Source organism: Pelecanus crispus, chromosome 16 (genome assembly GCF_030463565.1).
Source record: "Pelecanus crispus isolate bPelCri1 chromosome 16, bPelCri1.pri, whole genome shotgun sequence".
Lineage (NCBI taxonomy): Eukaryota > Metazoa > Chordata > Aves > Pelecaniformes > Pelecanidae > Pelecanus > Pelecanus crispus.
The window spans coordinates 5,758,714-5,774,426 of record NC_134658.1 but is presented as its reverse complement, the minus strand read 5'-3'; the positions used below and the strand labels follow the sequence as shown (position 1 = coordinate 5,774,426).

The 15,713-nt window shown below is 51.9% G+C and overlaps 2 protein-coding genes across 2 annotated transcripts; one reads left to right on the top strand and one right to left on the bottom strand.

Moving 5' to 3' along the window:
* The first annotated feature begins 975 nt into the window (after positions 1–975).
* Positions 976–2,973, top strand: SH3BGRL3 (SH3 domain binding glutamate rich protein like 3). The gene is given in 4 exon segments (XM_075722031.1): positions 976–1,036; positions 1,039–1,148; positions 1,504–1,671; positions 2,070–2,973. Coding segments are annotated over 4 exon segments (405 nt in total). The 3' UTR covers positions 2,136–2,973.
* A 1,688-nt stretch (positions 2,974–4,661) lies between these two features.
* Positions 4,662–15,713, bottom strand: UBXN11 (UBX domain protein 11). The gene is made up of 14 exons (XM_075722176.1): positions 15,646–15,713; positions 15,078–15,109; positions 14,546–14,638; positions 14,145–14,245; positions 13,309–13,363; positions 12,160–12,236; positions 11,541–11,655; positions 9,909–10,126; positions 9,497–9,574; positions 8,171–8,291; positions 6,932–7,023; positions 6,617–6,690; positions 5,696–5,842; positions 4,662–4,827 (listed from the first exon to the last, which is right to left on the bottom strand). The coding sequence occupies exons 1-14, from the start codon at positions 15,711–15,713 to the stop codon at positions 4,662–4,664; spliced, it is 1,437 nt and encodes a 478-aa protein (XP_075578291.1).

Below are 15,713 nucleotides of genomic sequence, written 5' to 3'. Positions count from 1 at the left end.
GAGAGAAATGCTTTTGTTACTCCTTTGTGTTAAAATTTAAGACCAAATCTGTTTTATTTGTTGTGTTTGGCCGCCACGGGTGATGGTGGCAACAAATTGATTAGTTTGCTGTCCTGAGCTACCCCCTGCACGGCATGGGGAGAGAAGGCAGCCAGCTGTCTGCCCTGTTCTTTCTGCATCTGGTGTACGGCATTTCTGGTTGTTTCTGTTCTCAGGCTGCTGCTGGCGTGTACTGAGCTAAATGTGGGCCAAGGCTATTCGTTGAAGTCGTTTGTCCTGGCTGCTGGGTGCTCTCTAGGCACTGGGGTGCCGAGCAGCACCAGCTGTGAAAGTTGCTCCCTCCCAAAGGTTAGCAGGGTGCTGGTGAGCACCATCCCCTTTCCCTGCGCGCTCCTGGGGTGCGAGCAGGAGATCTGGTTGCCAGGAGCATCATGTGGGGACACGTTTGCCCTCTGCAGAGCTGGCTGTGCAAATGGGATCGCGGCTGAAACATCATCTCGGCCGATGTTTGGAGCCTGGCCCTGTCCTGGGCTGCCCAGGTGGGGAAGAGAAATGCCCCCATGTCCTCCTCCCGCAAAACGGGACCCGTCTAAGATGGTGATCCTGTCTGCCATCCCTGTGCCTGCCGCTCTCTGGGCGGGGGAAATCTTGGGCCTTTCTTTGCAGAGCAGCCCGGGCAGGGGCGGCAGGACCACCTTCCCACCCTGCCCCACCTTCCCACCCTGCCCCAGGTTCTCGCCCTGTCCCCTTGCGCAGTTTCCCCGGCGCTGCCTGTCCCCCTTCCCCGTCGCGTTGGGCGCGGTGTATTTATACCAGCCTTTGTCTCGCCCTCTTGTTTGTACTGAGTACTTTGAGTATAAAATAAAGCTGCTGTGCTCCACTCGTGGCGAAGCGCTGCCGTGCCGAGGGGCCAGGGCCGGGCTGCGGGCGGGTGCTGCCCGGGGCAGGGCCGCTGCCGGGCCCCGCCGAGGCCGCATGCCCGGGCCCGCCGGCCCCATTGGTCCCCGCAGTCACATGCCGGGCGGCGGCGGGGCCGCCCGCTCCCTCCCTTCCAGCCTCCCTCCGCCGGGCTGAGCGCAGGGAGCGGCCGCGATCGCAGCATGAGCACCCTCAAGGTCTACAGCACCTCGGTGACCGGATCCCGGGAGGTGAGCGGCGGCGGCGGGGCTCCGGGCCCCGGTGGGGCAGGGCTGGGGGCCCCCTTTTCCCTGGGGTGGGCCTCTCTTCCCAGGGGAGCAGCGAAGCCCCCCCCCCCCCCCCCCGCCCCATCCCCGGTGTCCCCTCCCCTGCTCACGCTGCCCCGTCCCCTTCATCCCCCGAATCCATCCCGCCGTGCTGGGTGTCCCCCCCCCCGCCCCACGCAGGGCCGAGCCCCACGGCCAGGTAAGGAGCGGTCGCTCCCTGAGCGCTGCGCTGAGTGTGCCTGGCACGCTGCGGTGCATGCCCGCCCTTCGGGCTCCTCTCCAGCTCCCCGTAACCTGCCTTTTCCCGCCCGGGTTCCAGATCAAATCCCAACAGAGCGAAGTAACCAGAATCCTCGATGGGAAAAACATCAAGTACGAGCTGGTGGATATCTCCCAGGACAATGCTCTCCGGGAGGAGATGAGGGCGAAGGCGGGCAACCCCAAAGCCATCCCACCCCAGATCGTCAATGGAGACCACTACTGCGGGGTAAGGCTCGTGCTGTGCCATGGGGATAAGCACCGCGGAGGTTGGGTGGCGGGCAATAATCCTGTCCCCTTGGTTTTGCTACAAATGGTGTCAAGACGCTTTTTAAAAGGCGTTTCTTGTGAGGTGTATGGCCAAGGGGCTGCCAGGGTTAACAGGCGTTTGGAGCATGGTGGCTTGTAAAAAAACAGGACCCAGGCAGGGGGACTCTGGGTGGGCGTGGGCAGCGGGGCTGTGCTGTGCGGGGCTGCCCCGGCTTCGCTCTGTCGTCCTCTGTGTGACTGTCACCCGTGCTGTGAACCAGTTTGTGCTGCGTGCCCAGGGGACCCCGCGCTGCCTGACCGGCAGGAGCGTACAGCTCGCTCCTGCCTTGCGAGCAACTGCGTGGCTTTTCCCTGCAGGATTATGAGCTCTTCGTGGAAGCGGTGGAGCAAAACACTCTGCAGGAGTTCCTGAAGCTGGCCTGAGCCCTGAGCTCCCCTCCTGTCCTGGACTCTACCTGCATTCCTGAGCACCCTCATCTCCGACCACCTTCACTTCCAGGTTGTCAGCGCTGTCCTGGCACTGTGACCTGTATCCCGGCATAGGGAAACCCATGACCAAAACTACTCATTGCAGCTGCCTACGATTCCCTCCTGCCTAAACCCTGATATCATCTCAGAGGGATCCAAAGAAAGTCTGACGCTTGCTGCGCACGGCCTTCGAATGAAGCTGGGCCTGGCTCACACCGCAGCTTCCAGTGCCTCTGTAAACAGCAAAGCCTCTGGGGCTGTGCGAAGTGCGGCCGGCCGTCAGCCCTCTCCTCCGCAGGGAGAGCTCCTGCTTCAGCAGGGGGGGGGCTTAGGGTTGCGTGTTACTTCCCACTTCTCCCAGTTGCTGTTAAAATTGTAAATCTGCTGCCTCACTTCCCCTTTTTTTTTTTTATCTCAGCTGCAGAGATTATGGCAACTAAGTTGATTTTTGTTTCTTTTGTTTTAATGCAAGAATACTGCACAAGGCTGGGGTCTGACCACCCGCCGCAGAGAAGGCAGGGGCTGGGGGTGAAGGCCGGTGTCCCTGGCAGGCTGCCTGGGGGGATGGATGGGCCTGGAAGCGGGGACCTGAGCTACTCTGTCTGCCCCCCACTGCGGTGCCAGGGCTCCCTTGTGAGCGTTAATGGCTCAGGGCTGCTCCAGAACAGCTGATGCTCCAGCTGTCTTATCTTTCCTCCTTGAGTTGGCTTTTTTTGTTGCAACCTGGACCAAGTGCATTTTGTTTTCCTGCCAAAAAGCAAGTTTATAACTAGTGTTCTTTTCCGAGATGCTATTAAATGTTACTATACCTTTCACATTGGTACTCGTGGGTTTCTTTTAAATTTGATTTTATTTTGACTACAGGTTAAACGTCACCCTACGTAATGCTTCTGAGTCATTTCCAGCTCAGAGAAGCTGAGTCAGTTGTACTTGCTGCTGCAGCCTGACACAAAGATCTTAACACCTTAGATTGCTGCCGCTAATCAAAGGCTCACAGGACTTGAATATCCTACAGCGCGGTAGTGACAGGTACCTCTCTCGAGCATTCCTCTCCTCTGTGTGGTAAGAACAGCAGCCCCGGGGAGGGATGGCTTCAGCCAGAGACGTGAGCGAAAACCAAACCCCTGGCACAAGGATTACCTGGTCGTTATAGCCCAGGCTGTAGAGGGGCAGTGGAAAAGGCTGCCCTGCAGGAAGGTGTTCTGTACACTCCTGTATCTGCTATAGGTGGAAAAAGGAGGAAACTAACTTAGCGATGTGGGGGTTGAGTCACTGGTCACGGGGAGCCCGTGGAAGCGGCTGGTTTGCATGAGTGGCGCTTCCTGTATTTGAGTTGTGCGGGTCCAGCTCTGGTCGGAGTGGTCCGGGAAGCACTCTGGGCACCTTGCCCCCTTCCACAGCAACTGCGCCTTTGAAATCTTAATGGAAGTGGAACCTGTAACTTAAATGGTTTTATTGGGAGCTTTTCATGAGGGCTGGGTGGCAGTGTGTGCTGAGCCTCTGCTAAAAGGGAACCCGCCAGAAGGTACTGCCTCGCACAAGTGGGAGTGTCGTCAGCTGGGAGTCAAGCGGGAGCTTGTCATGTCTGAAATGGGAAGAATGCGCTGGGGAAAGGGGCCCGCAAAGCATGGCCCCGGCCCACGGGAGAGGGAGGAAGATGCTTTTACTCAGGGTTCAGCAGAGAAGCAGCAAAGGGATTATGCTCTTCTCCAGTGACATGGTGTCCTGTTGCAGCATCCAGCGCCTGGCTGCAGCTGGCTGCGGAGGGAGGGAGGGAGGCTGGCAGCTCGGGGCCCTTGCAGGCTTGGCGTGGCTGCGAGCCTGGGCCCCGCTGGAGCTGGGGGCTGTCCAAGGGAAGGAGTTGTTCACGTACAGGAAACCCAGTAGCAGGATCTCCTGGCTGAGATGAGTCTGGCTCAGTCCCAGCACTGCAATGGCTCAAGGTCTTTTCGTTTAGCTTCACTAGGGCCATAGAAATGAGCTTGTTTCTCCTGTGGTGTAAGTGCAGTTGAAATCTCTGGGGAGCAGCTGTGGGTGGAAAGCAAATCGACCTTGGCTGTTTGTCTGTTCTGCTGCTACAGAGAATCCCTGAGCCCAACTAAGCAACTGCCCGGTACCAGCATAAAGCCGGTGGCCTTTCCTGGGCAGGGATCAGCCTCTGATCTCCAGCAGAGATGAGAAACCGGGCTGCTGGGCCAAGCTGACAGAAATGCCCCTGTGTTAGGAGCCCACCCACCTTGGGGGAAAAGCAGCCACCCATGAGGAAGCAGCACTGGGCTTGGCACCTTCTGCTGAGGGGAGAGGCCAAACCGCTGCCCCTCAGCTCTTCTCTCCATCCCAGGTAACGGCGCAATGAAACTCAATCTGGAAAGACACCCCTCTCCTCTCTTCCCAGCCAGGGGAGGTTATAATGCAGCTAATGGTGCGAGGCAGCTCCTTCCTCTTGCAGAGTCTGGGGCGAGCAGCTCTTGCTAGGAGCTGTTAAGCTGTTTGCAGCCCTGTCCCCTCTTGTTGGGAGGGGTCTCTTCTCCGCAGCAGCAAGGAAGCACTGGGGATCAGGCCACATTCCTGCAGGCTCCTGGAGTTGTCAGTGTACACCCTCTGGGGAAAGGTGCTGATGATCTCATACGAGTCCGAGTCTCCACCCCTAGGAAAGAACAGCACAATCTTTCCTACACACAGGATCCCCCAAGGTTTTGCTGAGATGCTCTGGCTGATCCAGCTGCGGTTGTGTAAGAGCAGAGGGACAGACTGTTTCACAAGCACAGGCTGAGCGGAAAAAAAAAAAAAAAGGGCTTCCCGCCCAAAGTGCAAACAGCCAGGCACAGAGCGGCCATTCCAGGCTGCACAGCTGCAGTGGGGAAGGAGGCTCGTGCATCCCAACAGCAGTGAGCTCATCGTGGGCTCAGACTGAAGCCAGAGCTATGGCCTGCAACAGGAGTGGGAAGAAGGGAGAGCAAAGGGGTCCCCTCAGCCATCTGGTGCTGTCCCTAAAAGGATGTGTGAGCCCTTGGGCAGCATTAAATGTGTTGGGATATAGAGCTGGCTGAGCAAAGGGGGTGTTTTACCAGCAGCAGATCCATCAGCCAAGCTGAAGGCTGCTGCTCAGCTTCCAGGCTGCACCAGCACCTTGGGAATGGTGGCAAGTCAGGCGAGAGCTGCTGAGCAGCTGGAAGGAGGCAAAGGTAGTGCTGGACCTGGGTCAGATGGCAATTTTAAGAGGATAAAAGAGGTTTCTCTCTGCTGCTGTGTCAGCTTTTTGGCAAAGGTGGGTATTAAATGCTCCGAGCTAAGCGTGACCCTGGCAGTGCTGCCCAGAGCATGTGTCTGGTGGTGGAGCTGAAGGAGCAGAGGGTGCCCAGCAGCTCCTGGGGCTGGGACTGTAACCCTCAGCCCTGCCCAGCTCAGCCTGATCTGCCTGAAGCGCAGCCCCAGGGCCCTGCGTGGCAGCTGAGAAACCTTCCCTGGGGCTTGACGGAGCCGGGTGGGGAGCAAGGAGGAAGTCCTAGGCCTACCTGACGTGGGCGAGGTGTTGGCGCAGGTCCCCTATGGTCTCCGTGAACAGCATCCTTATGATGTACGTCTGCTCCCCGCTCTCGGATTTGATGCGGAGAGCGCAGACATCGGGGGCAGAAGCTTCAGCCTCTTCAGCCCTCTTCACCCTGGAGGTGAGAAAACCTCTTCAGCTGAGGAGCGAGGGCTCTGCCAGTGGTGGAGGCTGTGCTCTACTCAACGGGCAGAGCCTCTGGGCTGCCAGGGTGCTGCAAACAGGGGAGAGGTGTTTCACATTTGGGAATGTCCTGGAGGTGAATGAGGCCCCATCTGACTGCGGCCGAGCAGACCGACCCACGGACCAAGCTGCTGCTTTGCTTTCCCTGCTCAAAGGTGCCTTGGAAAGAAGGTTGCTGACCTTTTTTAGCTTTTTCATTTTAGATCAGGGCTGTCTGGTAAGTACTTCGCCCTACTTCTTTGATTAAAAATAATCTGCTTGGGGTTTTTTTTTCATTAGCTATTTGGGTCTTGTCTTGCTAGAAGACTATGAGTGGAAAAGTGCTGTTAGTATGATCTCCCACTTGGGCATCGGTTTCCTGGAGGGATTCTCCCATTTAACATGACTGCAAACAGCTTCTTAGATGGTTTCAAACTCTTAGGCCTTGGCTTGCTGTCAGGAAAAGTATTTCACAGCAATAAGTAAGCAATGTTTTGAAAGACAGTTGTTTTTGTTAGAGTTGTAGAAGATGGCAGGTTTACCGTGAACAATTCAGTGGTCTCCCCAAAAGACCAACCTTGGCTTTTTTTTTTTCTCCTTCACTCTTTCTAAGGTATAAAAGGGGCAAGTCCATTTATGTCCTCAACTGAAACCCCTGAAATAACCCCAGAGTGATGAAACAGGAGGAAGATGAGAGCCTGACAGGGCAGGGGTCGGGGGGCTGTGCCCGTACCTCTCCAGGGCAGACAGCCTGGGTGTCTCCACCAGGATCCCTTTGCTGCTCCACACCCCACCAGAGCCCTGAAACCAAACCAGGTGAGGGTCACCGCTGCCTGCCCTGCGCGGAGAGCAACCAGCGCCGGGAAGGCCCCGGAGCAGGTGCCAAAGTGCCACGTGTGCTCTGGCAGAGCCTCTCCGGGAGGAGGAGGCTATGCAGAGCTGGGAGAGGCCCGAGGAGGGGGTGCCGGCGCTGTGCAGGGCACTGAGCCCAGGGAATTGCTGCTGGCCTCATCCTGTGGGTGTCTGGGGGGTCCGCTCATACCTGCCGTGCTGCTTTGGCCGAGCCTCGGACACTGATCACTTCTCCTCTGTGTTTGAAGGGCTTGGGAAACTGCTCCAAGGAGACTTTGGGACCTGACAGAGCAGAGGGGAGCTGTGTCTGTGTGTCACCTTTTTGACAAAGGATTTTCCCCCAGAACAGGCTGATTTGGTGAAGTAAGAGAGCGCAACAGCCGACAGGGAGAGCTCTAACCTCCCCGAGCTAGGCTGAGCCTGCCTCTCCATCTCCCCCGTTGAAGCTTGTCCCGCTTTCTGGCTCATGACATGTTTGATTGTCAACATCAACAGTGAGCAACTGGGGTGCACAACGGGTAGAAACCTGGTTAGCCCTGCTGTGAACAGCAAAAACTGAAACTATGACCATTTTTACAGACTTGGAAAATTTTTTATCTTGTGAAGGCGTATTTGTAGGTGTCCATTCCTTTTGTTGTGGCATCACTGGACAATTATTTTACTGCATGGATAAGGGAAACATTTAGCACAGCTTCTGCTTGTGAATGGCCTTGAGATGACTGAGCAAGTAGTGTGGTTTTATAAAAATAGGAAGATGTTGCTGATGGGCCATGCACGTGTTTGGGTTATGTAGTTATGCATACACAAAGCCACTATTTTCTGTCTATATGACTGACTGCATTTGACTTTCCAACCCCGACAGGTATCGCTTACACAGACTGCTAGAGTCTAGAAGCAAAATGAGGAATCTGAGGCCTGACCTTATGTCCCATATTCTCTTATGAAAGTCTGAAGAGGAATTAGACCATATTTAATACAGATAAGATTGGTCTGGCTTGAAGATGTCCACCCTGACAGAATGAACTTGTAGGAGAACTGAAGGTTGTTTGCAAGCTACTCCCCCCAGAGCTGCCTGGTTTCCTCGGCATCCTTTGATGCTGATAAGGGTGAAGCTAGAAGGAGCTTGGCCTTTCAGAAAGGTGCAGGGCAGATGTGGTTTTGGAAACCCGCTGATCTTCTGGTCTTTTATGGCTTGTCACATCTCCTTCTTTAGGAGGATTTAATGTTGAGAGGACACCATGCGCACTGCCTGGCTCCCAGCTCCTGAAGCAACACTGGGGCTACAAGCAAAGGGCTTTTGATCCAGCAGTGTTGCCTTCTTCTCTGAGACCTTACACATTCGCCTCCTGCTAGCTGGACTTCCCCAGTAAGGTTTTGATTCTCCTCTTTGGGAGTTAGCTGCATTTTTAAGGCAGGTTTAAGAATTTACCTGGGATCTCGGTGGTTTCCTGCACCTCACTTGATTTTGAATGGCCAACCACTTGGCCGTGGCCAGGAAAACTCCCTGGAAGGTCTCTCTCCCGAAATACCACATCCCTTCTGTCAGTGACCTGTTGAATCAAGGCCAACTGCCATAAGCAAATCTGACTGGTGCACAAGCTTGTTCTTGCTGCATCAGAGCGTAATAAACCATGGCAGTGATAACCAAGAGTTGTAAACCCCAGACGAAACCAAGAGAGCTGCTTCCTTGGGAGCTGCTCCAGCTCTCTGAACTCAATGAAATGTATTTTCAGCTCCTGCAGGCTCTCTAACAAAGCAAATCCTGGCGGATCCCTCAAGTCCCCGGGATGGCCCACCCAGACCGCAGGGTAGTTGTTCGTCCATCTCAACCGGCACCAGGCAGCTGCTCCTTTCCATGAGTAGCAAGAAATGAGCCTGGACCTCATTGCAGGTGGATGCACTCTGTGTCTGTGTTTACCCCAGATTACGGTCCCGTGGCTTCCAGACGTGGCCAGCTACACACAGATTATAGGGAGCCACCGCCCCAAGAGCCTTGCACAATCCTCGTTCCTCTGCCTGACTTCCTAACTATTACACCTACCAGCTCACTCCGGCTGTCCTGACCTCATACTTGCCTATGCAGTTGTGCCCTGCTTTCTTTGTGGCAGTGGGTAGGTGCACCCGTCTGGTTGTGCTTGCTTATGTTTCGGATGCACTTGAAGACCTAGATTAGAGTCCTCTGAGGCTCTCTGTCTGCTTTCTGCCTGAAAATGTGGCCTTGGCTTTTTGCCACTTCTAAGAAATCAAAAAGTGGGGCCCAAAAGAACCTCAGGTGGCCAAATCCATTTAAATGGTGGCAAACTAAACTCTCCCAACATCCTCCTTGAGAGATACTTGTTCAATCTGTTTTTAAAAGCTTTTCCAGGGGAACTACTTGAGAATTTTTTTTTTCTCCTTTTTGATACACAGCTCTTCAGATGCTGTGCATACTACTTCCCTTCTACAAAGCCTCCTGTGCTCTTAGAAGTCTCGTTCCAAGCCAAGATTCACCAAGGCAGAGAAACCATTCAGTCCTAATGCTGAAACGCTTGCTTACTTCCTGTAACGGCTCTCGCAGGTGTGCTCCCAGCCACCCTTTCCCCGAGACACACATGCACAGCATGAAGCTGCATGTATGCTGTGTTCAGAAACCTCAAACTTCATTTGCTGTGGGGAGCATCCAGCAGATTGGTGAAAGAAACCTGAACAATTTTCTTGGGCAGCAATAGAGCAATTTCTTCCAAAAAGGTGATGAATAGGGTTTTGCACCGCTTACCTGCAAAGGGATGCCTTCTGGGTAGCGCATCTGCAACTCCGAAGGGAAATAGCCATCCATAATATCCTGTAGGCATTGCTGAAACAAAATGAGAGCTTGTGGTCAGACTTTCTATTTATCTCATGACTGATGTATTCCTTCTGGGCTGCTCCTGTTTGGGGTGGTATTGCTGTGCAGAAAAGTCTGTGTCAAAGTCCCAGAATCTCTTTCTCTAAAAATTACTGCACAAAGACATGCTAGTCTTTAAAGGCACCATGGGAATGCAGGTGGGAAGCTGGAGGTCTTTGTACCTCCTCCTTTTTAGGACTGGGGGGAGCTCACAAGCCCTATTGCTACATATTCCCTTTCCTGAGGCTCAGTGAGTGACAGAAGGGTGGCTCTAAGTCTAATTCCTCTACAGACCTTTCCGTACCTGTGTTGATGGGTCCTCATAGGGCCGAAAAGGTCCGTCGAACATGACGATCCCATTTTGATACAGGGTAAGAGGGAGGGGTTCTGGCTGTCTCAGCCGAGCACCCCCAGGCGTGTGCTCGATTTGAGAAACACCTTCGCCAGCCAGCACATTCAAATCCTTCACATTTTCCAAGATTAAATCAAAATCAATCTGGTGTTTGGAAACAACTGCTTCACCTGTGGCAGAGGGATCAGAGTTACAGGGGGAAGGGGATGCCAGCTAAGCAGCTTTCACCTCTATGTGAATTTGAGGTGCATTTGAGTCCTAGCATTTTGGGGCTGTCTGTGCTGCCTCTCCGCGCTTCGCCTTTCGCGCTTTTGCAAAGTGTGGTGCAACATCGCTGCTGTTGTGCAGTGCTGCCAGCTTTACATGGGTGTGTGCAAAACCACAGGGTAGGGCAGCCGGGAAACAGCCCTCTTGCTACAAGCGAACCTAACTCCAGAGCCAGCTACAGATGCAGCCAGCTCTTAGAGACCCCACTTGGCTGCTTGGTTTTGGTTGTAATTTCGGACGTGTTGTGTTGTCGCTTAATGTGGTGCTGTAAAATGTACAGAGTGAGGAATTTAACTAGTTGGATTAACTAGATTGGATAAATGGATCAGGGCGGACTTGCTGAAGAAATGCCAGTGTAAACACGGCCGCCTGCGTGCTCCTTGCTATCAGCAGATTGCTCTCTTGATTGGGGGGACACTGCTCAGGATGTTTATCTGGGTGCTTGAGGAGGATGATAGGGTGAAGCAGTAAGAGTTGTGATGGGACAGAAGAACAAAATCAGAAGAGGAAGTGAAAGAAGAGATGTAGGCAGAGAAAGCCTTTGGTATTTTCTCTTCCCCTTGTTTACGATTTGATAAAGGAGGGCAGGGGGAATATCCCATAAAAAGGGTGAGCTGAAAACAATGAAAATTATTTCTGCTGCTTCCCCTGTCTTCTCCCCTCCTGCATCTAAGGGAGGGAGGGATTAGTTAGCTAATATTTGCATGGTGGTTAGGAAGCAGCATTGGCTGTACAGCCTAAGTATTATTCTTTTTTTCTCTGTTACCACTTCCTAAGAAGTCATTGCCAGATATGCTTGGACCTCATACAGCACAATCAGGTCTCAATTAAACCACTCACGTGGTGGTTGGGAGGAAAGGCAAACACTACTTTGTGGAGCCAGATGATATGGGTAAGTTACTACAGCTACTATATACACAAACCACCTGATTCCATTTTCCACCCTCTTTATGTCAATGTTGTTAGAGCAATCAAGCTTCAAACGTTCAGGGTACGTGAACTCTTCAGGAAACAGCTGCTGCGAAGTTATCCTTCCAAATGGCTGAGCCATCGTATTCTCTCCACTTCCCCTAGAAGGGGCTTACAAAATATAGGTATATAAAATACCAGCATTCTGCCTGGCTTAGCTCCTGTTAAATTGCTCCATGTCTCTATCCCTGAGATGGACTGATGTGAAGACCTCAGCACAGGATCACAAATTCTGAAGACCCAAATTCTGGTCTTTGATGCTTATCGACTCTGGGGAGCATCACACCTTCTCGAAGCATGCAGCAGGAGCTAGCATAGCTGCTTCAGCAAAGAGTGCTGGTGCTTTACCTGGCTTCCAGAGGCTTGTCGCTGGCAGCTCTTCTTCATCCTTCAGCGATTCTAAATCTTCCAGCTGTTCGTGTCTGTCTCCAACCCAAATCAGACCATAGTCATTTAGAAACTGCTGTAAGATGAAAGTACAAGTCAGTGTTGTACACCAGAGCTTCGAAAAACTAGAAACTTCAAAAAGCCTCAGAGTGGTCAGCTGTGACTGTGAGAAGGAGACAGGGAGGTGTAAGAGAACGTTTGTCTTGAGGCTCTTTGGCCCTGGCAGACAGACAAACTCACTGGCAGGGTAGTAGCAGCGGCTCTACTAGTAGTAGGCAAAAGTGACAACGGAAGTATCTGTAGCGACACAGTAATCTCCCAAGACTGTAGTAGCTGCAAAGAACATTTCTACAGTCCTAGAAATCAAAATGAAGAGGCTTGCAGGAGGCACAAATGTTTGTGTATTAAAGAAACTCCTGCTCTGTAGCTCACATCCAACCTATTCTTTCTTTTCAGAGGGGTGAGGTGAAGAACTGTGATGATCAAAGTGGCAGCTTGAAAAAGACCAAGCAGCCTGGCACCGCAACGAACTCAAACCAAAAGTGCAGATGGCTTAGGATAAGCGAAGCAGGTGTCTCACCTCCATCTCCCAGACCTGGGTCTGCAGCTGAAGGCACCTAATTTCCAGTTCGTCTGCTGCGGATGAGTCAGGAGCATCTGAAAGGGAAGGCTTGGTTTTTCTATGTACAGTCTTAAAGAAGAGCTATAGATAACCTGTGCCACACAGTGCAGATGCCCCAGCAGTACCTGCCTGTACTGTAAGTGAACCCAAGCGCATACAACACAGGAGCTGAGCATGAGCTCTGCGTGCTGGTCCCTGACGATTCAACCTGCAGCAGTTTGATAAAGATGCCGACAGACTAAAAGATAGTTGTGAACGATACTGGTGAGGCTTTATGCTGTGGGGAGCTGATGTGAATGGTGCTGTTCGCAGTTATGCAATGAGGACTGCTTGCCTTACTCAATCTTAAGGGACCTATTAAAAAAAATGAGCAGGTGTCCACTAAAGATGGATCCAGAAACCTAGACTGACTGGCTAGAACAATGCATGATTACATGTTTGTGATCAAAATCACATGTTTGTGGTTTGATGGACATATTCTTGTTCTCTGCTCAGGAAATGGAGAGCTTACCACAGCTTTGTGCTAACAAGGTAGTTCAGCCGTTGTAGGAAATGTGTCTGGGCTCAGCTCGAGAGCTGCTGGATTCCAAGGAACTGATTGGAGGGGAAGACCTTCAGTGACTCACTCAAAGCTGGGTTCAGTTGAGAGTTAGGCTGCCTTATGGGACAAGTGAGCCTGGACCTGTAATACTGTTTGAGGCTCCAAGTCGGTTTTTGGTTTTGCTTAGCTGTGAGTAGCTGTGTTTTTTTCAGCCTGTTTGAACTCTGCAGCATTTACCATTTGTTTTGGGTTTTTTTTGGTTTCTTTTTCCCTAACCATCCTCAGGTATCTGTGTGGTTGGTCTTTGCTCATGGAAACTTAGAAAATAGGTCAGGAAATAGTGTTTTGTACTGAACCAGAAACAGATGCAAGTATAAAGCATGGATCTGCTTTGGCAAAGAGTGCCGCATGTGTGTAACGGATACCACTCACCAAAGAGGCTCTTGGGCTTTTAAGGCAAGGATGGCTCAGAGGGGAGGTCTCCAAGCCTGCTCTGTTGCAGTACCAGGAGCTCTGTAGCTCTCCCACAGGTAGGAGCAAGGTGCCAAGGGTACAACAATTTTTACCTTCTCCTTTCTGAAGAGTCTTCATCTTCTCTTCAAGTTCAGCAATCCTCCTATCCTTCAGGACCAGAACAAATAATGACCTTGTTTAGTTCCTTGGGCTTCAGGACCTTGAGGCACAGTTTGCGTAATTAGTCCTGGCTGGGTGAGTCAGTGGTGCACGTACTCTCACCCCACTCAGACACAGGCAAAATAAGGGTCGGAAAGGCTGTATCACCTCACAGGTACCTTAATTAGACTCAAATGAGGGGTGGGATATAAATACACTGCTCCAAGAATAGGCGAGGGACATGCTGACCTATCTCCCCCTCCTCCATCTGCGCAAGAGCTGTGGGCAGACACACGGACTCATGCCCCTGTGCTTCCTGCTCAGGCACAGCTCATGCTCTGACCTGCAGTAAGTGGCTGACGTAGAAACAAACCCAGCATCTCTGCAGCCACCTCTTTTTTTTTTTTTTAAAAAAAAAAGTATTTATTCTAAGCTGCAGTAATGCAAAGAGGTCTGTTCCAGGATGACTCTGCTGCATGAGCAGCTGTTGTTTCAGAAAGCAAAAGGAAGGAAAGAAGAAAGGTCTGAAGCCAAACAGCTGATGATACCAGTGAAAGGGTGCTGAGAGTATTTACTTCAAAAAGTCACAGCAGGGACTGTCCACTCTCCTGCCCCAAGGACTCATACAATTCCTCTGTTGCTTTGCAAAGGCTTGTTTGTGTCATTAACAGAGCAGGCTACAGATTAACTTGTTGTAGCCCAAACTAGGTCTGAGCAGGTGTAATGCTACTGTGGCTTCAACCATCAAAGCAGGGCACAGAACAGGTTCCGTAAGAGGCAGAATTTTTACCTTCAGTTGGTTTTCTTGTGCTTGTTCCTCTATTTTTTGCTCCAACAGAGTGATTTTTTGCATCATGGAGGACACGAGCTCCGTGTCAGTGCGAGCTGCGCCTGAAAGCACAAATACGCGTTACCTCTCTAATGTGGCAATCGGTATTGGAGGCTCATCTGTGCCATAGGGGACCCCACACAAGAATTCCTGTTCTGCCACAGCAGGTAGGACGAGGGTACCTTTTGGGAGTACTGGGTAGAACTCCCTTGGCTCCTGACTGGCTGTGTCACCAACAGCACGCTGTGTATGCAAGAGGGGGGGACCACAGGAATTAGCCCTGGCCTGGGGTATTGAGTCCATCAGACTGTCACTGAGAAACCGTGATGGCCCAGAATGCCCGAATCGTTGAGGGACTTTACCCTGCATGTTCTTTTTCAGTGTTGTCCCCCTTGAGCAGGAGGGGAGACTGCCTTGCGCTGGATTCTTTGTCCTAGGAGACAGGCTGTCATCTTCTGAGAAGAGGCACGAAGAGCATGAAAGAAAGAAAACAGGTCAGCATTTTGGATATGACTTCTCCAAAAGCAGGTAAAGAAATACTGGGGTTATGCTGAGGGAAAGAGAGGGCAGGAGAAAGCAGGGTAGAGAGCACCGTGTGCTGCACAGCAAGGCAGAAAGTGGTAATATTGAGCTGTGTTAACAAAAAGCACAACACTCTGGAATATTAACGGAAGCAGCAAACTTCATTGGGAGTGGAAAGGGAGTTTTTGCTCTAAGATCTAGTAGGAAGGATGTGACCTAAAATGGAACTGTACAAATAAGTGAGGCTCTAATGTGCTCTAGGACTTGCTGAGGATGTGGAAACCTTTTGTTACTTATCTGATTTTGGACACGTGTAGGAGAGAAAGAGCTACAATCATTGCAAAACATGTAGGATGGTAAGAAAAGCCTTACCAGTGGAGGCAATGAACTTGGACAGCTCTGCCCTTTTAGTAAAAATAAGAGGGGATAGTATGTAAACATAAAGCATAGACTGACTAAATTTGGGAGGATTTGCTTGATGGGCAATTTTTTCAAAATGTAATTGAAAATGCTGTCCAAAAAAAGCCCAAACCACATTTTTCTCATCAGCCTATCTTCCCAGTCCATGCATCCTTGCTTTCTGGGCAGAGAGGGTGCTCATACACCCACAACTTGTACTAACAGTTAAAATCCTTGAGCTGCAACCTGTGGGAGCTGCCTGAGAGCAGAGGGGGTGAAACCCATGTGAGTGAGGTGGAGTGGTGCCTGCTGTGTCAGGGCAGGAGCAGGTGAAAGAGCTGACATTTGTGATGCCATTGCAGCTGCGGAAAGTGACTCTTCTCTGCTTGAAACCGAGGAAATGCAAATGCGATGCGAACCAGGCTGAGACGTGACTGAGCGATATCCCTGGTACCTGCTGGGGACAGATGTGGGCCAGGAGGCAGCAGGTAAGAAATTTGTGGAGTTTTATTCGAGGTGGTGTTGTTTCTGAGCCTGTCACCGTTGCGTGCAGCCCTGAGGGTCCCCAGAAGGCCGGTAGCGCTCAGCTTTTTGAGGGATCGTTGGCAT

What these genes read in the sequence shown, in the direction of transcription:
- UBXN11 (XM_075722176.1), bottom strand. Translation starts at nt 15,713, where the DNA reads ATGCCAACGATCCCTCAAAAAGCTGAGCGCTACCGGCCTTCTGGGGAC. An exon ending in ACTGAAAAAGAACATGCAGG is followed by an intron (nt 14,246 to 14,545) that starts GTAAAGTCCCTC and finishes TTGTGCTTTCAG; the next exon opens with GCGCAGCTCGCACTGACACG. An exon ending in GACAAGCCTCTGGAAGCCAG is followed by an intron (nt 10,127 to 11,540) that starts GTAAAGCACCAG and finishes CCTCTGCCACAG; the next exon opens with GTGAAGCAGTTGTTTCCAAA.